Here is an 18,426-nt window from a genome sequence, read left to right as displayed (position 1 = left end):
ACGGCGATCGCGAAGGCTTGGTATTTCAAGTGACTTCAGAGCGGAGCTGTAATCTACATATTTGTCGCAAAGAATGATCTTTACAGCTCGTTTCTGGATCCCCCTCCAAATCATCACTTAAGTAATCTATGTGATGAACTTGAGGGCCCCAAAGGGGACACGCATATTCAAGGATGGGTCGAATAAAAGTGAGGTACGCTGTTTTCAGCTGATACACTGGAAAACATAGGCGGCGCATCGCCACCAGTGTCCGCATAGCATAATGTCCCTCCTTAACCAGCTCTTGTACATGAATAGAGAACGAACAGTCCACACTAAAGGTGACACCCAAGATAGTCGCACACGAAGCAGAAGGGAACAAAGTCGCGGGGTAGGTAAAATCGCGTTTAAGTGGGTTGAACCTCAAAACCTTTGTTTTATTCTCATTAATTTGAAGACTGTTCGCAGTACACTGTGATTTAAACTGATCGAAAAAATTAGGGTCGAACTGGGCTACAGCTTGCGAATCCTTTACGTGGTATTTAAGAAGCGCAGACAAATCATCGACAAATTTAAAACGATCGTCAAAGTCAGAAAGTACATAGTTGATAACAACCAGGAAAAGAAGAGCTGCTAATTTGGTACCTTGTGGGGCGCCACATGTAATTTCCACCCATTCCGATTCAATATCACCAGGAAAAAGGGCGTACACTTTTTGATACCTGTGACGTAAGAAATCAACTACTAATTGGAGGATGTGCTTACGGGCACCCATTGACTTGAGATTCTGGGCGGCAAGAGGGTGCTTAATCAAATCAAATGCCTTTTGGTAGTCCACCAGAAGTAAATCTACAAACGAGCTTCCAAACTCCAACCATTCAACTACTAGGTGATAAAGCCGTACTAAATAAACAGACCTGCTGCATCCCTTCAAGCAACCATACTGGAAGGGGTCAAGTGACGGTGAAATGTCCGTGAGAAGTTCACGATATATGAAAGATTCTGCAACTTTAGCAAAGTTCGGTGTGATCGAAATAGGTCTTAACTGATCAAATGTCTTAGGTCCTTTAACTTTGGGTATTACGCGAACATAGGCTCGCTTCCAAGCATCGGGAAAGGTTTGTTCACTGAAGCACTGATTGATGATCGATGCCAATGGTTTGGCTAAAAACAAGGCATATTCGCGAATAAGTTTGACCGGCAACTCACCAGGGTAGGAAGAGCAATTCGGTTTTAGTTTTTTAAGTTCTTTAAAAACAGCAAATTCGGTAAACTGTTTTATTTCGTCAGTTTTACTATCGACTAAGAGATCAACCAGTTCGGCCTCTGTAATTGAGGGGTAGGTGTTACAAATGCCAGCAAAGAACTCGTTTACCTCTGAAGCGCTCATTTGAGATCCGTCAGGCTTGGGTATTTTTAGCTCACTGTTAACTGACTTGCCAGTCATTTGTTTCACTGTGGAATGCTACTTCCGACTGCTACTTTGGAGAAGGGGTACTACCTTTTCCCGAACATAATTTCTTCGCTTGAAACGATTGACTGCCACGATTCGATTTCTAAGTTTCGCCGCCGCGGCTATTTGTCCGGAACTGTGCAGCTTGCACCTCATCTTGATCATTTGTTTGAGGTCGCTTGTGATCCATGGCTTATCGGACTCACTTACCACTACAACTTTAGTGGGAAAAAACTTGTGAAACATCTCTAACAGAAGAGAGTTCAACTGCTGAACTTTGCTATTCAGGTTTACTATAGAACACAGGTCGTCGAAGCAGTAAGTCCCGATCCACCGACCGAAATCGCAGATTGATTGAGAGTTAAGCAGACAAATAGTCGCTTTGGTTCTCTTTGGCTTCGGTTGGTTATTTTTGGCTTGCCAGAGAATTACATAATGATCTGAGCTCTGGAGAGGACCTAACAACCGAGGGGAGTAATAATTGTCACTCATGTTTGTAAAAATTAGGTCTAGAGTACTGCCACTCTGGTGCGTAGCAATGGTAACTACCTGCTTCAGATCAAGGACACTAGATACCCATTGTCTGTTTGTCTGGTTAAAATCGCCAGCTATTATGAAGCCAGGATAGGCATGGGCACGACGAAGTTTATCGATGTAGGTCTGTAAATAGCTGATAAGCTCTTTCCTATTTTTTGCACTCTCTGGGTAATACACAGATGCAATTATCAAACATGAGAACTTTTTGATAGTTTGGATTGCTTTCACTCTACCCAGACAACTTCGTGACACGAATCGGTTGGTATATTTAACAGCTTAGATGAAATGTCATTACGAATATAGATACCAACGCCACCACCTTTTCTACTCAAGTCTCTATCACGGCGAGTGTTGAAATAGCTAGTGTAGCCTTTTATTCTACCCATTTCATCAGTGATATCCCAGCATTCGGTAACTACGGCAATAGGAACACTCACTTCTCTCAGCAGTATCTCCATCTCGTCAACCTTATTTGTTAAGGATCGGGCATTACACAGAATGAAATTTGGAAGCTTTGCCTGAGCTGATAACTGTTCAGGACGTAATAGCGGGGGAAGTTCATCAGAGGAACACGGTAAGATCGGCTGCAGCTGTGATGGAGAAAGACTGGGAGGAATTTCGTACCTTTGCAAACATCTTATTTTCACAAGAGTCCTTGGTTCACATACAGCCGTCCTCCGGTCAGAAAGACGTTCCTCCGAAACATGAACGGGTATGGCCGTCTGTCTGTTTCGCCGCCCGCCTCTCTTTCCACGCCGTCTACGCTTTTTTTAAGCACCACAAGCAGGGAGTCCTCTGGTGGCCGTTTGAGTAATCCAAAAAGCCACACACTGACAAACGTAAATGGCGTTGTAGTCAGTTGAAATGAATTAACTCTTCTTAAACATTCTTTTTGATAGGCAAAAGTCATCATGATTGCACTTAGTAAATCTAGGGAGGCCAATTCTTTGAAAGAATGCACCATCAAAAACAGTTGTGACCTTCACACAAACAAACTAAACTAGAGTTTAGCAGAACCATCTATATGAATCAATTAGATGGCGCTGTAGTCAGTTGAAAATGAATTAAGTCTTCTTAAACATTCTTTTTGATAGGTAAAAGTCATTAAGATTGCACTTAGCAAAGTTAGGGAGGCCAATTTTTTGAAAAAATGCACCATCAAAAACAGTTGAGAACTCCACACAAACAACCTAAACTAGAGTGGCGCAAAAGCAGCTGTAATAGCGCTAGTAGATCTTAATTATGTTTTTTTTTTCAATTTTAACCATTACTTTTTGACCTAACAGCATTAATATACAATTTACCCAACCAGAAGGAACAAAAAAAGAAATGGCAGAATTATTTTGGTCAAACCTATTTGTTAAACTGGAACTAAGAAAGGTTCCTTTAAATACCAAGGACATCAAAATACCCCCCCCCCCCCTCTCTGAACCAATCTTTGGTCTATTCATATCAGAAAACCATAATTTTCTAAACTACTCCATTTGGCTTAATGGAGCTCTTTATTTTTCTTTGAAAAATTTATTTTGAGGAAAAAGTTTTTCTAATTAATTTCTTAGTTTGGCTTGCTATTTGTATGTTGGAGAAACTGTTTCAACAATATTTAATCCTGACACAAATACAATTGTTTAATTTAAGTTTATACTTTCCTATTTTCATTGTAGTGACAAGTGAATAATCTGGTTTTAATGGAAACTGGGACAATCATAAGAGAGAGACTAGAGAGGTTAGAAAAAATTATCTCTATCTATAAATAGATAGTCATCAAAAAGGATTAAAAAATGAGGGAAATCAGCCATGGCACCCATCCCAGTGCCTACACAGATATGATGGCACCACCCCAGAGCCTAAACAGATACAATGGCAGCCCTGGTTGTGTTAAAACTCTGGAGCTTTTAGGGCAGTATCTCATTTTGCCAGTGTTGCCATGTTAACATAAACAAGCAAATAAAGTTCAACAACACCTTTCTTTTATAAAATCCAATGTTAAATACCTGCTGATTCCCAAAGACAACTACACCTTCAAAAAAGCTAAATGTTCTTAAGCTGTTTGGTACCATCTGTTTTTTGCTTAGCTATGTTTTTAGCTTTAATTTTTTTCTGATTTTTTGCCCACCTTTCTTTTCCTTTAATGTCTTTACTACCACTACTGCTACTACCAAAACTGCATATGGGGTTTTCTTTTTTTCTTAAGAAACTGAATTGTTGAATTTCCATATTTTGTTTAGTATATGGCTGTTTGAGTTTCCAATTAGCCAACTCAAACAGTCAGATTTCATGTTTCCCATTTCATAGTAAGCCAACTTCATACTCTTTCTGATGATGATGGCATGGAATTGCTTAAGGGGAGGTTGCTACAGTCCTCCTTTTGTGCCCAAGAGTTCAATTCAGCCTATTAATTATTACCTTAAATTGCATTGACCAGCAACATAAGGTGGTGTTGAACCTCCTGCAGACTTGCTGGGGGGAGGGGGGTGGTGAAGTTCATCTCATCAGACAGCACCCCAAGTTAACTTCCATTTCACGTTTCTCCAATCTTGAATGATTCAGCAGTCTTGGATTGAACAGTGGGATTTGAGAGATTATTCCATAGCAGATAAATAGTGAACAAGTTTTGATTCACACATTGTTGGATTCTAGGGACCTGTAGTTTCTGGCTGTGTTAATATGTGAGTCAGCTTTTTTTCTATTTCTTTCTTACAATTGTTTAGTAAATTTCTTCTTACTGTTATATATTTCTTGTACTTTTTTTGTTGCAATAAGCTTTTAGCTTATTACAGTCTGGACTACAGAACAAAAACCAACAAAGTTTAAATTCTTAGATGGTTATGAGACATCTGAATATTGATTCACTCATGTTCTTGGGAACTAGAGTCCCTAAAGCAATGTTCACATGCATGTCTAGCTAAAATCCCATGTCTAGACATGTATCTGGCCAGAAATCAAGGTCTAGACAACTACCAGTCACAAGTAAAATTTGGTGCTTGGCTAGACAAGTTACAGCTAAGCATCCAGTTCTAGACTCTAGAACTCAAAGTCTAGGATTTTTGATTACAGTCAATCAGAATGTGTCAAGTTCCAACATTTTCATCATCTATGTTTACATTTTTAAACTGAATATTTTTTTCTCATTAACTGTTTTTTTTCATTTTTGGCAAATATACTACACTTGACATAATAGTGAAGCACATTAAGGTAATTATTTGGCTTGTCTCATCCATTATGTTGTGACAGTAAAAACAGGGATTACAATTTTGAAAGTTTTGCCCACATAAGCTGTCTTGATTGGCTACAAATTTGAAATTTGTAGCCACCATTTGAAATTAATTGAAATTTGTGACAGACACCATTTGAAATTAAATTTGTAGTTTTAGCCAAGCACTGAATTATTCTTGGGAATGGTAGTTGCCTAGACATTGATTTCTGGTCAGACACATGTCTAGACATGAGATTCTAGCTAGACATGCATGTGAATGCTGCTTAAGGGTAATGTCTTTGCACCAAGGGTAAGATTTATTTCTGATAAATGGCTATCACAAGTCACGTTGGGCCAAATTCACACTTTAGAGTCAATAAACACAAAAAAAAACACAAGCAAAGATATTAGGATTGGCCAGGAAATACTTGTTGAAGTGTCCAAAAGGTTGTGAAAACATTAAAAATAATTAGAACTGACAGAATTAAAAAGGAATAAACCAAATAAAACACAAGGACAATTTGGTCTTGAGACTAAAAATTACAATAGATAATTTAATTCTTAAAAAAAATCTCAAAATTTGCAAAATAAACATTAAACAATTGTAAAGTAAAAAGTGGGGGGGGGGGGGATTCACTTATTTAACATGTCAACTAAGGGCTGAAAGTTCATCTACATATTTCAGTGGAAGATTTCATTGGCCTAAGAGAGGGGAGTTTGTTGATTCAGAACAAGTGAGGTGAGGTCATGGGGGGGGGAGGAATGACTAGCAAAAAGACAATTTATCTGGAGGTTATGGAAGACATTGTTGGTGAAATACAAATAGTCCCTAAGGGCAATTTCTTTGCACCAAAAAAACAATAAATTTTTCAAGAAGAAAGAAATTATAGCAAAAAGCTTAGGTAGTTTTTTTTTGTTTCGACTTTTTTATATTTGGTAAATAGATTTCTTTTGCTTTTTATTTATTTGAAATGAAAAAGAGTAAACTGTAGGCTTGCATTCTTCTGAAACATTTCTGAATATTGAAGGTTCCTTTTTAACTCTTGCATACATTTAAGGCTATTACCCTTTGCCTGAACACTGTTTCCCAAAATGGAAGTAACACATTCAAACAAATGTCACTCTAAGAGTGATGTTGGCCATAGTGTGACATGACTGCACTAGACCTCAAAATGTAGTTACATCAATAAATTGGTTATTTACACAATGACACCACCAATTTTGAGTAGCACAAGCCATTAAAAGAAGAAAATAAATAAAGAAAAATTAATTCCTCAATTTTGGTTTGACTCAGCTTTTCCTAAAGAACTTCCTAGGATAAATTTAGGCTCTGATAACATTCCTTAAGGTTTCACTCAATTATGGAAGTATTGTACCAAGATTCCTATTCTGAATTAAACACTAGGCTATAATAAAAAAATAAAAAAAAATTAGCAGGCCTACTATTCAATTCCCTATTTGACACAGTCAAAATCCAGTATCACTACTGTGATTATGGAAGCCTTGAATACATTATGGAAGTCTTGTGCTAAAATTCCTATTCTGAATTAAACACTGGGCTATAATAAAAAAAAATTAGCAGGCGTACTATTCAACTCCCTACTTGGCACTGTCAAAATCCAGTATACCTACTGTGATAATTGCATCCTAGTTTCCTCTCACCTAAAAGGACTAGATATAACCTTAAGCTAAGCTATACACTGACTCTTTCTGATTATTCTGCTACTCACTCCAGAGCAAGACATTTCTTATTATAGGGTTTTTTGGGAATTTTTATACATAGCCTAGGGTTATTTCAAGTCTCATTAGGGGGGGGGGGAGAAAGGAATTGGCATGATTGGGAAGACTACCATCTCAAATAAATGGTCTTACTGATACTTTATGTGTGAGAACCTTGAATTTTGTTTCTATTTATGGCCCCATTTTGTATTTTGTTTTCTTCCTGGAGTTGGCTAATTAATTATCTTACTATATAATATTTAATATTATTTTTGCACTTTTTTCTATTCAATTTTGGGACTCCACAGGGTTGTTTGTGCTTTTTGTTGGTAATACATTTATACTGTTAAATATAGTAGAACAGCAAAGTTTTTTTTGTATAGCCTAAGGCTATATCTGGCCTCAAAGGAGGAGATTGGGATACAGCTATTATTGTAGAAAGCATCATACTTGGAAATTGTCAAATTGTACAAGGCTACTCTTTTGTTAGGCTATTATAGGAAGAGGCTAGTGCTTAGGCTAGTTAAAGTAGCCTAAGAATCCTAGTGCAAGATTGCCTTAACCATTTTCTAAGATAGTATAAAACCTCTCATCTAGATTTCACTAGTCTTTAAAGTTCCCCTAGCAACCTAGAAGGCAAAGGTCTAGAGTAGGGGGTACTCAGAAGAAAACAATTCTTACTTCATAATATAGGCTACAGAATAATTATAGCTAACATATTTTGACTACAGCTCTGTTATAGGGTAAAAGACCCCTTTTCTTTGGCATTCCAGAAAAATAGAGATGGGTTTTTGGACCACCCCTATTTTACTATACCATGATGCAATGTGAGGGTAGTAACAAGAGCCTTATTGGTGAATTTTCACCAATTATTTGTTAGCATAAATTAAAAATGTGGTCTCTGTTTTGACATGCAATTGAAAAGAAATTATATTTAATATTTTTGATTTATTGAATAAATATCAAGCAATAAGTTATATTTTTAGAATCACAAGAAAATCAGCTTTCTGTTAATATGTGAATAAAACTGAAACACTGAAAGGATATATACATCAAAATAGGATAGTTGGTATTCACAAAGAGGTCCTTCTAGGTTAGCCAATAAACTAATAATTTAAAGTGTTTGATCTTGTATAATTTTAATAATAACTATATTGTTGCATAGCTTAGGCTTTTATTCATTCACATACACAATTTTTATCAATTCCTGTTTAATAACAAGATGTGAGGGCTCTTGTTTTAAATAATTTTGCTCAATTAGATACTGGTTTTTTACCCTACTTTAGCCCCCCCCCTATGTAATATACAATAATATAGACCACAATATATATTTCTCATGCATTATATCAATGCATCTCTCTTGTTTCAACCTGTGGACCCATAAATTGAAGCAACTATGACTAATCAAGAACTATAAAAAAACAAAAGTAACAGATGGTGGAATGCATGATAATATACTTTGGCTAAAATTCTTGTTTAGCTACTTTTTGCTATCTTGGAAAGGGGTTAGGCAAGGAAAATTAAACTTTCAGCAATGAATTCTGGGCCAAAAACAAATCCTAGGGAAGTATCGCCATGCTTCTATGCTAAACCTCTTCTGATTTCTAAGTCTTAAAGATTTGTCTAGACCTACTTCACAAGTTTGCCTATTTGCAAACTATACCTAATGAAATTTTGAAGAAATCACATTTTAACTTAACTTTCAGTTATTCCTTTTTTTTCTCTGGTTTTATTTCTGAGAGGATATCAATGGGGTTTTTCTAAATTTAGGAAATCTATTTGTAGATCTTTGAAATCTCATAAATTAGGATTGAGCAAAGTTGCAAAGCTGAAAACAGTTTTTTGTACTTTATTTAAGCAGAAGATCTATTTTGCAAGCCTTCACATTTTTAACACAAAGATTGTTAAAGGATATCAAAGGTGCCCACTAGAGGGAGGAGTGGAGAATGATACCTAAAAATACCTTTCTAGGCCATGTATAGACCCACCCTAGAATGTTTCATTCTCCCAACCTAGCCCCTTTCCAAGATAGCAAAAATTAGCTAAACTAGATTTTTACCATACTTTGGGCTATATGTTTACACATTAGGGGTGGTCAGGGAGTACAGTGGAGCTGTAGGCTAGTCAAAATAGGTTAGGTTAAATTGAATTTGTAACAGAAATGAATGCCATTTGGATCCAGGATAAAATTCTGATTATAGAGGTAAGTTTGTTTCTTAGTTATCTGAATACTCTATTAATAATCTATAGATGTTTAGGCTACCCATTATTCTGTATGAGCTATTTTGATGCAAGAGTTGTTGGTAAATTTCTAGTGAACTATATAATCTAGCTAAGATGAAAGTGAAAACATCATTTGATGCCTTTTTTATGCTCTTCCATAATTCAATAATTGCTTCTGGGGCTAATTGCATCTTGAGCCCATAAAGGGGCCCCAAAGGTATTTTATACAGATAATCAAAGAGCATAAAAAAAGCATAAATGATGTTTTAACTTTTATCCTAGCTAAATTATATGGTCTACAGCAAAGTTACCATGAAATTTACCCACCCCCAACCCCTAAAATGCAAATATATACCCTGAATTAGAATATACCATGAATTGTCAAAAGCAAAGTTCTAAATTGCAAAATTCAGTGCTATTTTTGTCAACAACATTCAAAAAACTTGAAACAGTAGGCAAATGGTTTATATTTGAGTTGCCTAATATATGATGTTTGAACTGATATAAATAAGTATTTTTGGAATATATTACTATTGAACAACCTATTTATAAACTAGTGATATGTTTTTAGGTAAATATTTACCAAATCATATTATTGAGTTACAACTAAAGTGAATAGACAACTTGATGCTTTTTTATGCTCTTTATGAATATAATATTCATTTTTGTTGGAAACAAATTTTAGCCCCCCCTCCTATATATACCAATTCAGGGTATATATTTGCACATTAGGGGGATAGGGGTAATTTTGTTTCTGATGTAAATGAGAAATAAGTTTAAACATTCCCCCCACCCCCCTAATGTGCAAATCGGCTCTTCATCCTTCCCAATATAATTGCATTAATTCTCGTGTGAGGCCAGACTCTTCGAATGCCTCAAATATGCTTGTGAATCTTCAGTACCCCGTCCTTGTTAAGAAACGGACTAGACAGGGAGCTATCACTTCCCCAACCCTGTTCAATAATAGTGTCCTGGAAGCTCAGGCAAAGTGTCTTCCTTCATGCATTCTTGGGAGAATTGATATGTCTCTTATTTGTTATGCTGATGACATCCTGAATCTCAGCCGTACGATCCAGCCCATTGAGCAGAATTTCAAAATCCTCAAAGATGAATATTCAAAAATTGGTCTGTCTTTTAATCCTGAGAAATCCGAAGTAATCCTTTTCAATTGGCGAAACCTCTCTACTTCTCTTTTAAATACGGACGGTTCTCTTGTTAAACCCTCATACCATATTACATACCTGGGCCTCCCAATTGGCACATCTAAAGGCCACACATATCATTTGCTGATTTCTCACATTGAGCGTAAAATTAGCATTTCTTATACTGTAATCGTAAAAAGCAAACTACGTTTTAACCGTTATATTCTAGCATCCATTTACAACGCCACAGCCCTTCTTCATCTGCTTTACATTGCTTCTTTCTGGATATTCTTTACAGTTACAGATAAAAGGCACCTATAATCAATCTTCTTCAGATTTGCTAAATATCTTCTACATTTGCCCCCTTGAACAAGAAACCGTAAAATTATTCATTTGTATAAGCTATCTGACCCTAATATTAGCATTATTAAATCTCTATCCTGTTTTCAAAGTATGTTTAATCATCCATGGTCAACAATTTTTTCACAATAGTTTTTTTTATATTAATGTGATGCATATAGTCACTGTTTGTATTAATGTAATGAAGAGTTTTCTTTTGTCATGCGTTTGAATTTTCAATGTGTGTTTGTGTCCTTCTTTTTCTTCTTTTTTTTCTTTTTGTTTTCTTTAGTGATTACTCCATCTACTGTACCTTTTGTACCTTTTTTTGATGGGCAATAAATGAATAATAATAATAATAATATATAGGAGTGGGGGCTAAAATTTTGGTAAATTTTCACCAAATCATATTATTGAGTTAGGAATAAAGTGAATACAGCATTTGATGCCTTTTTTATGCTGATTAGAAATATAATAATCATTTCTATTGGAAATAAATTTCAGCCCCCCCCTAACCTAACCCCCACCCCCATATTTGCAAATAGGCCTGTATATCCTGAATTGACATATATAGGGGGGGGGGGCTAAAATTCATTTCCAATAAAAATGATTGTTATATTTGGAATCAGCATAAAAAAAGGCATCAAATGGTATATTAACTTTATTTGAAACTCAATAATATGATTTGGTAAATATTTACCTGTTTTTAACCACTTTTCAATAACTTAACTAACCTAATGTTGATGACTTCTTTGTGTGGTTACAAAAATGAAATACCTTTGGGGCCCCTTTAAGGGTTCAAGATGTGGTAAAACTCTACTTTAGCTACTTTTGACTATCCTGGAAAGGGGTTGAGTTAGGAAAATAAAACTTTCACAGATAGGTCTACAGGCTAAAGTATCTCCCGGGAAGGTATTTTGAAGTACTTACCTCCACTCCTTCTCCCTCTAGAGGGTCCTGACATTTGATGACCTTTAAAAATCTGTATGTTATAAAAGTGAAACCTTGCAAAATAGATCTTCTGCTTAAATTAAGTGCAACAAAATTGTTTTCAGCTTCACAGCTTTGCTCAGTCCAAATTTATAAGGTTTTAAAGATATGCAAATACATTTCCTGAATTTTGAAAAAAAAAACTTGACATGGCTTAAATTCTAGGACTCAAATAACAAGAATTGCATTGTCAGAACTAAAGCCAAAGAAAAAGAAACATGTAACTGAAAATTAAAGTAAATGTTGTTTAGTCAAAATTTTGGTAAAGTTCTACCAAAGCATATTATTGAGTTAGGACAAAAGTGAATACACCATTCAATGCCTTTTTTATGCTGATTACAAACATAATAATCATTTCTATTAAAAATTAATTTCAGCCCCCCCCCCCCTATATATGCCAATTGAGGGTTGGGTTAGGTATATATAGGGGGGGGGCTGAAATTCATTTGCAATAGAAATGATTATTATATTTATAATCAGCATAAAAAAGGCATCAAATAGTGTATTCACTTTATTCCTAACTCAATAATATGATTTGGTAGATATTTACCTGATAATATATATATATATTGGGGGGGGGGGGGTAATCTATGAAGCATCTGTTTTATACGGGATGTTTGCATAGTTGAAGGCTCTTATCATTTAACCGGGGGGGGGGGGGTAAACGCCAACCACCGTGAAATTGATCTAGGAAATACTTGAAAAATTTTGCTGACATTGGATTTTCATTAATTCAATGCCATTGAAAGAAATGTAGTCATTTTCAGAAGAATAGCTTAGCTAAAGGTTGACAATTACCTTTAAAGTGTGAAAATGTTAAATCCAAATTTTAGGCATGATAACATGGTTAAGGTCAAAGTAAATTGATTACAAAGAATGATTGGTGAAGAATGTGCCTAAGAATGATACAAAGAATCTTCCTCTTGCTGTGCCTAAAATTTGTTTCTGACAAAAATTATTATTATATTTGTAAAGAGCATAAAAAAAGGCATCTAGTGGTATAATCACTTTAGTCATAACTCCATAATATGATTTGGTAAATATTTACCTGTTTTTAACCACTTTTCAAATGTTGATAACTTCTTTGTGTGGTTACAAAAATGAAATACCTTTGGGGCCCCTTTAAGGGTTCAAGATGTGGTAAAACTCTACTTTAGCTACTTTTGACTATCCTGGAAAGGGGTTGAGTTAGGAAAATAAAACTTTCACAGATAGGTCTACAGGCTAAAGTATATCCCAAGAAGGTATTTTGAAACACCTTCCTCTACTCTTTCTTTCGCTAGATGGTCCTGACCTTTGATGACCTTTAAAAACCTGTATGCTATAAAAGTAAAACCTTGCAAAATAGATCCTCTGCTTAAATTAAGTGTAACTAAATTAGTTTCAGCTTCACAGCTTTGCTCAGTCCAAATTTATAAGGTTTTAAAGATATGCAAATACATTTCCTGAATTTTGAAAAAAAAACCTTGACATGGCTTAAATTCTAGGACTCAAATAACAAGAATTGCATTGTCAGAACTAAAGCCAAAGAAAAAAAAACATGTAACTGAAAATTAAAGTAAATGTTGTTTAGTCAAAATTTTGGTTAAGCTCTACCAAATCATATTATTGAGTTAGGACAAAAGTGAATAGCCTACACCATTCAATGCCTTTTTTTTATGCTGATTACAAATATAATAAACATTTCTATTGGAAATTAATTTCAGCCCCCCCCCCCTATATATGCCAATTCCAGGGGTAGGTTAAGTATATATAGGGGGGGGGGGCTGTAATTCATTTCCAATATAAATGATTATTTATTTGTAATCAGCATAAAAAAGCATCAAATGGTGTATTCACTTTATTCCTAACTCAATAATATGATTTGGTAGAACTTTACCAAAATTTCAATAGGTATATAGACCTTTCAAGTAGGGAAATTTCAGGGCCCTCTAGGGAGAGAAGGAGTGGAGATATGCACTTCAAAATACCTTCCTGGGACATACTTTAGCCTGTAGACCCATCCCTGAAAGTTTCATTTCCCTAACTTAACCCCTTTCCAAGATAGCCAAAAGTAGCTAAAGTAGAATTTTACCCAAGATGCAATTAGCTCCAAAAGTAATAATTGAATTATGAAAGTGCATAAAAAAGGCATCAAATGACATTTTCACTTTCATCTTAGCTAAATTATATGGCTCACTATAAATTTACCAAATTCTTTTCTTATCAAATTTCCTTCTCAACAGCTTACTCTAAACCTTGACCACCTAGAATTTAAGGTACCCTACTCACAAATAGGCCTAGTCCTAGACTACCCTAGGCCTACTACTACCAATGTAAGAAATAATTGAAAAGAATACGTTTCAAGGAAATCAAGAAACAGTCCTTGGCATCTTTCACCAATTTCATCTTTTAGAACAGAAACTTGGTCTCTATTGTCAAGAATTCTAGTGTCCATTTCTCAAGATTGCTTAAACTTCAATTGTGGGTGAGTCACGTGTGCCGCGAATTTTAAATTAGCTGCATTGCTTAAAACAAATATTAAAACGCCTCTCTGTTCGGCAGATTCTGGCGGTTTGCCGATTCCAAAACGCTGTGGTCTTATTGACCACCGTTGACCCCATTGCCATCCTCATCCTGAATTCAATGATTAGTTTCTAGCCCACACTCCTCCATTCGACACTTGAAATTATTTTGTTTTATAAATAAAAAAATGTACATATGCAAACAAACTGAGTGTTGTTTTAACTGACAAGAATAATAATAATAATAGGAAAATATCTGGTTAGATTTTGTTTTCTTATTAATGGCATATCTGTTAAGAATAAAGTAGAACAACATAAATTGTCCCCAGAATACCTCTTTTGCATTTAGATAAGAATTCAATACAATTTTATAAAGTTTAGAAACATGCAATATGAGACAGAATCCAAAAAGTCTCATAAAATTTAAAATTTAAAACATGAAATCTGTAAGTTATTTCTGGTAGTGTTTCGTCAACACATTTGAAGATTTCTCTTCTCATATCCTGTTTATATGCCATATGACTCTGCAGACGATTGCTATTTATACTTTTCTTCTACCTTGGCTCATTTTTTGTTTTAGCTGATCAGGTAAACTCTTGGCTCAAATGTTGGCTGTCACGCCCATTTTAATAGTAATTACTTAAGATCATCCTTCGCGATGCTAGAATACCGCATTGCGTTCAGCAATGACCTTGCATCAAAGTTCATAATTGTGCTTTCGCGAGTTGTTGCAACGCGTCCAGAATTAGGTAGTAATAGTTCGTCATCATTTCGGTGGCATGAATTTTGGTGCTTCATTTCATTTCGACCGACCGTTAAATCCCTTTAGCAGTTGAGAAAAGTGAAATATCATTTAGAGGTTTCTTTGCCGTGGATGGATGCATAAATAAAAATGCATACGCCCTTGCCTTCCATGTACATTAAATAATATTTTTTTATTTACCAGCTGTTTACAAATTAATTGTTAAGATTTTACTGCCTTCAGAAGCGATTTTGGTGTTTCTTTTTAAAGACTCAAGAACGTAGGGGTAAAATCCTGAGCGTCCCCCCCCTATCACTCAGCCATTAGCTGATAATTGGTCATGTTATTGGAAAAGCTACTTCACGACGACGTGCTACTGTATTGTTTTGGGCTTACCGCACGGTACCTGGTAATTTTAGCCCAAAAGTTGCCCTAGAGATATTGTCTTTTGAGGCTTACTTAAGATTCACGTGACATCTCTAGAAAAGTACCATGTGTGGTGGTTTATCTCATCCACTTAGTCAGTGCCATTGCATATGTATGTATTCTTGACTATTTTTTCACCGTATTAAAAACACAAACAAGAAATCTGGTAGTGCTTCTCCCAATTCCTTCGAGAAAATTTTCTAGGGGCACCGTTGGAGCAACATTAAAACTTAAAACGAACAGAAATTATTAAGTATATGAAGGGATTTGCCGCTTAGTCAATACCTCGTTCTTTACGCTAAAGTTTGAATTTTGTTCCAATTCTTTAAAAATGATCCTTGGATCACAAAGGCCGTTTAATTAGAATAAATAGCTCTTTTGAAAGTACAAAAAAACTGTAGCAAAAAGAGCTATATATTGAATAGGGACAAACCTCCACATATACGTAATAATTTCTGTTCGTTTTAGTTTTTAATGTTGCTCGTTACTCTTAGTTTAAAGTAATTTTGATGGTTTTTTAAGTAATGCAGGAAAATCTGTCACCCCTTCATAGAAATATCCCTTCCCCTTGGAAACTTTCTCCAAGGAAAGATCCTCCCACGTAACCCCCTCCCAGAAACCCCCCCCCCCCAGAAAACGTCTTTATACTTCCCAATAACCAATACTATGTGTAAACAATGGGAAAAGTTCATAACTTACAGCCCTTCCTTCGGGGACTGTGGGGAAATAAGTCATCCTCAAAGACATATCTATTAGTATTTTCAACTATGCTGAACAAAATTTTGATCGGGTGACTTTGGGAATAGAATGAGCGTGGGAGGGAGGCTAGTTGCCTTCCATTTTTTGTCCATTTAAAAGGGGAAATAAAGCTTTTAATTTCCGTTTGAGGGAGCCCTCCCGTGATATTCGACGACCGGTGGGTCAAAACGATCACCCCCGTAAAAGAAATACAAAATTTCACAGTTTTGCCGATAGGAGCTGAAAAACTCTAGAGTAGTGTTCTCTAATACGCTGAATCTGATGGTGTGATTTTCATTAAGATTCTAAGATTTTATGGGTTGTTTCCCCCTTTGTTGTGAAAATGAGGCAAATTTTCTCAGGCTCGTAACTTTTGATTTGTAAGACTCAAGTTAATGAAGTTTATATATTTGAAATCAGCATAAAATTCAATTCTTTTGATGTATCTATTGGTATGAAACAAATTTTTTTTAGAGTTTCGGTTACTATTGAGCCGGTTCACTCCTTATTTATAGTTTGTTATTACGAACTGTTTGATTATCTGGTATCGGTGAACAAATAAAGTATTTCCCTATTTTTAACACAACAGCATTTCAATGCTGAAGTTCGAAAGAATAATTTAGGGATTTTCACTGACAGTTCTGCAAATAATATTAAGTCAAGAGCAGCTATTCATTTTCAGTTTTAATCTTTGAGGATCAATCAGAGACTGTCACATGGGGTATCATTTTATCTGACAGCTATTAAAATTGTGTCAGAAGCAGAAGTAAACTTTCCTCTTCAACAATTGAACTGTGTAACAATTTCTGACTCCAGAGTTGCATTACAGTACAGGTGATTATACAAATAGGATAGGCTATTTGAATTAGAAAATCTAGCTACAATTAGGAAGTATAAGCACAACTTCATGCGGTAATCAAATCTTTTTAAAGTATCTACATGCTAGCAGCCATTTCGTCATTATTGGAAATCAAATCAATGATAAGAAAGCTCAAATGGTTATTACAAATTTTTTGTGCCCTAGTCACCGTAAGAAATTTTCAGAAGCATCTTTAGAAAAATAGTAATTTCAAATTAGCTAACTAATATTTCAACTTTGTTTCTGATTAGTGGTTGGCTTTTAAAGGACCAATCATAATGGAGTTTCAGCAGTTTACATTAGAGAATGGCAATGTGACCAGCTACTAGTGTGAGAATCCATTTTCTTTCATAAAAGTGTCCCAATAAAATTTAACCATAAGCTATCTTTACGCAACACTATACTTCAGACTAGTCCCCTAAGCCGCACCACGCAGACATGACGGCGGCGAATGTGTGATTTAGTATCGACGGTGGCACGCCACCGATTTCTGACCGGCGGCGCTCCACGGCGCACCAATTTTACTGATTAAAAATAATAATACAAATTTCATTTCATTTTAAATGGTTGGCTAAAAACATACAAGAACAATATGACAAAACAGGAATTTGTGGGCCGTTCGGAAAGTGCTTATGTTCACCGTTGATCAGACTAAGTAGAATTCTCATTTTTTGCCACTAAACCCAGGAAAACCTATGTTGTGTTTATGTTTAACATCCCATTGTTCCTATAAAATACCGTGTTTAGTCATTTCTTCTTGTTAATGATTTGGGCTAATGTGTGTATAACTTTCAAAGTTTGAAGTTCAAACATCTCCTGTTCATCAAATGCATACGAAAAGGAAGTAAAAAAAACAAAACAAATAACAACATAAAAAAAGCACTGTATACAAGTCAGATACCATGGCTTAACAACACCAATAATTTTAAATCAGCGGTTACATCACTTCAGTTACAATTGATGTAACAAAAGTGAGTTTGTTCACTCTGCCTGGAGCCGTTGATCTTTTTGCAGTCACTATCAGTCCTGTCGTTCTAAAAAGCCGTTTAGCTGGGGCACTTGTGGCCGGTACAGCCAGAAATTGACGAGTGTAAGCTGCCACTCGCGGGATCTGATACTAGTATTGGACCTTGGAGTCCCACAGAATGCTGCAAATGAGCTTCTTCTTTGTATCTCCTGAAATAAGTTGTTTTTATAAGGGAGAACTAACCTGCACCTTTACTATAGGGCTCGTGCGCCCTATACTACAGGGGGAACAAATCTGCATCTTTACCGTCTTTTCTTATCAAAACGGAATAACCCTCCAAAATTCTTTTCTGAAAGAAGTGATCGAGTTATGAAGTTTCAATTCAAAAATTAAGGCTATTTCAACTTCAGTGTGCTCAGCTCACTGTGCAAAAAAAAAAAAATGTAATTCATTTCTATAGATATATTTCTATACTGGCTTTAGCTCTTTTCCAGATTAATTGAAAAAAAATTTCCACAAAATAAGTTTTTCAAAAAAAAGTAAAGAACTGAATTAAACAAAAAATGAGCAAAAGTAAAATCAAATAATCTACCAAGCGAGAAACTACAACAA

The 18,426-nt window shown here is 35.5% G+C and overlaps 2 protein-coding genes across 2 annotated transcripts in view; both read right to left on the bottom strand.

The window, feature by feature from the left end:
* The window catches only part of Mcm6 (minichromosome maintenance 6), a 103,831-nt gene extending 89,773 nt beyond the window's left edge, over positions 1–14,058 (bottom strand). Inside the window, exon 1 of the mRNA XM_089095839.1 lies at positions 13,918–14,058. Coding sequence (XP_088951965.1) covers positions 13,918–14,015 — 98 coding nt within the window. The 5' untranslated portion in view covers positions 14,016–14,058. The remainder of the gene's footprint in view (positions 1–13,917) is intronic.
* LOC148947418 (mitochondrial import inner membrane translocase subunit Tim21) overlaps positions 1–18,426 on the bottom strand; it is a 523,198-nt gene that overhangs the window by 133,824 nt on the left and 370,948 nt on the right. The gene's annotated exons all lie outside the window — the stretch shown is intronic.

Source organism: Artemia sp. Qi Xiang Cuo, chromosome 10, assembly GCF_049724085.1.
Source record: "Artemia sp. Qi Xiang Cuo chromosome 10, ASM4972408v1, whole genome shotgun sequence".
NCBI classification, from domain to species: Eukaryota; Metazoa; Arthropoda; class Branchiopoda; order Anostraca; family Artemiidae; genus Artemia; species Artemia sp. Qi Xiang Cuo.
The sequence above is the reverse complement of the archived record's forward strand: the minus strand, read 5'-3'. Positions and strand labels throughout refer to the sequence as shown.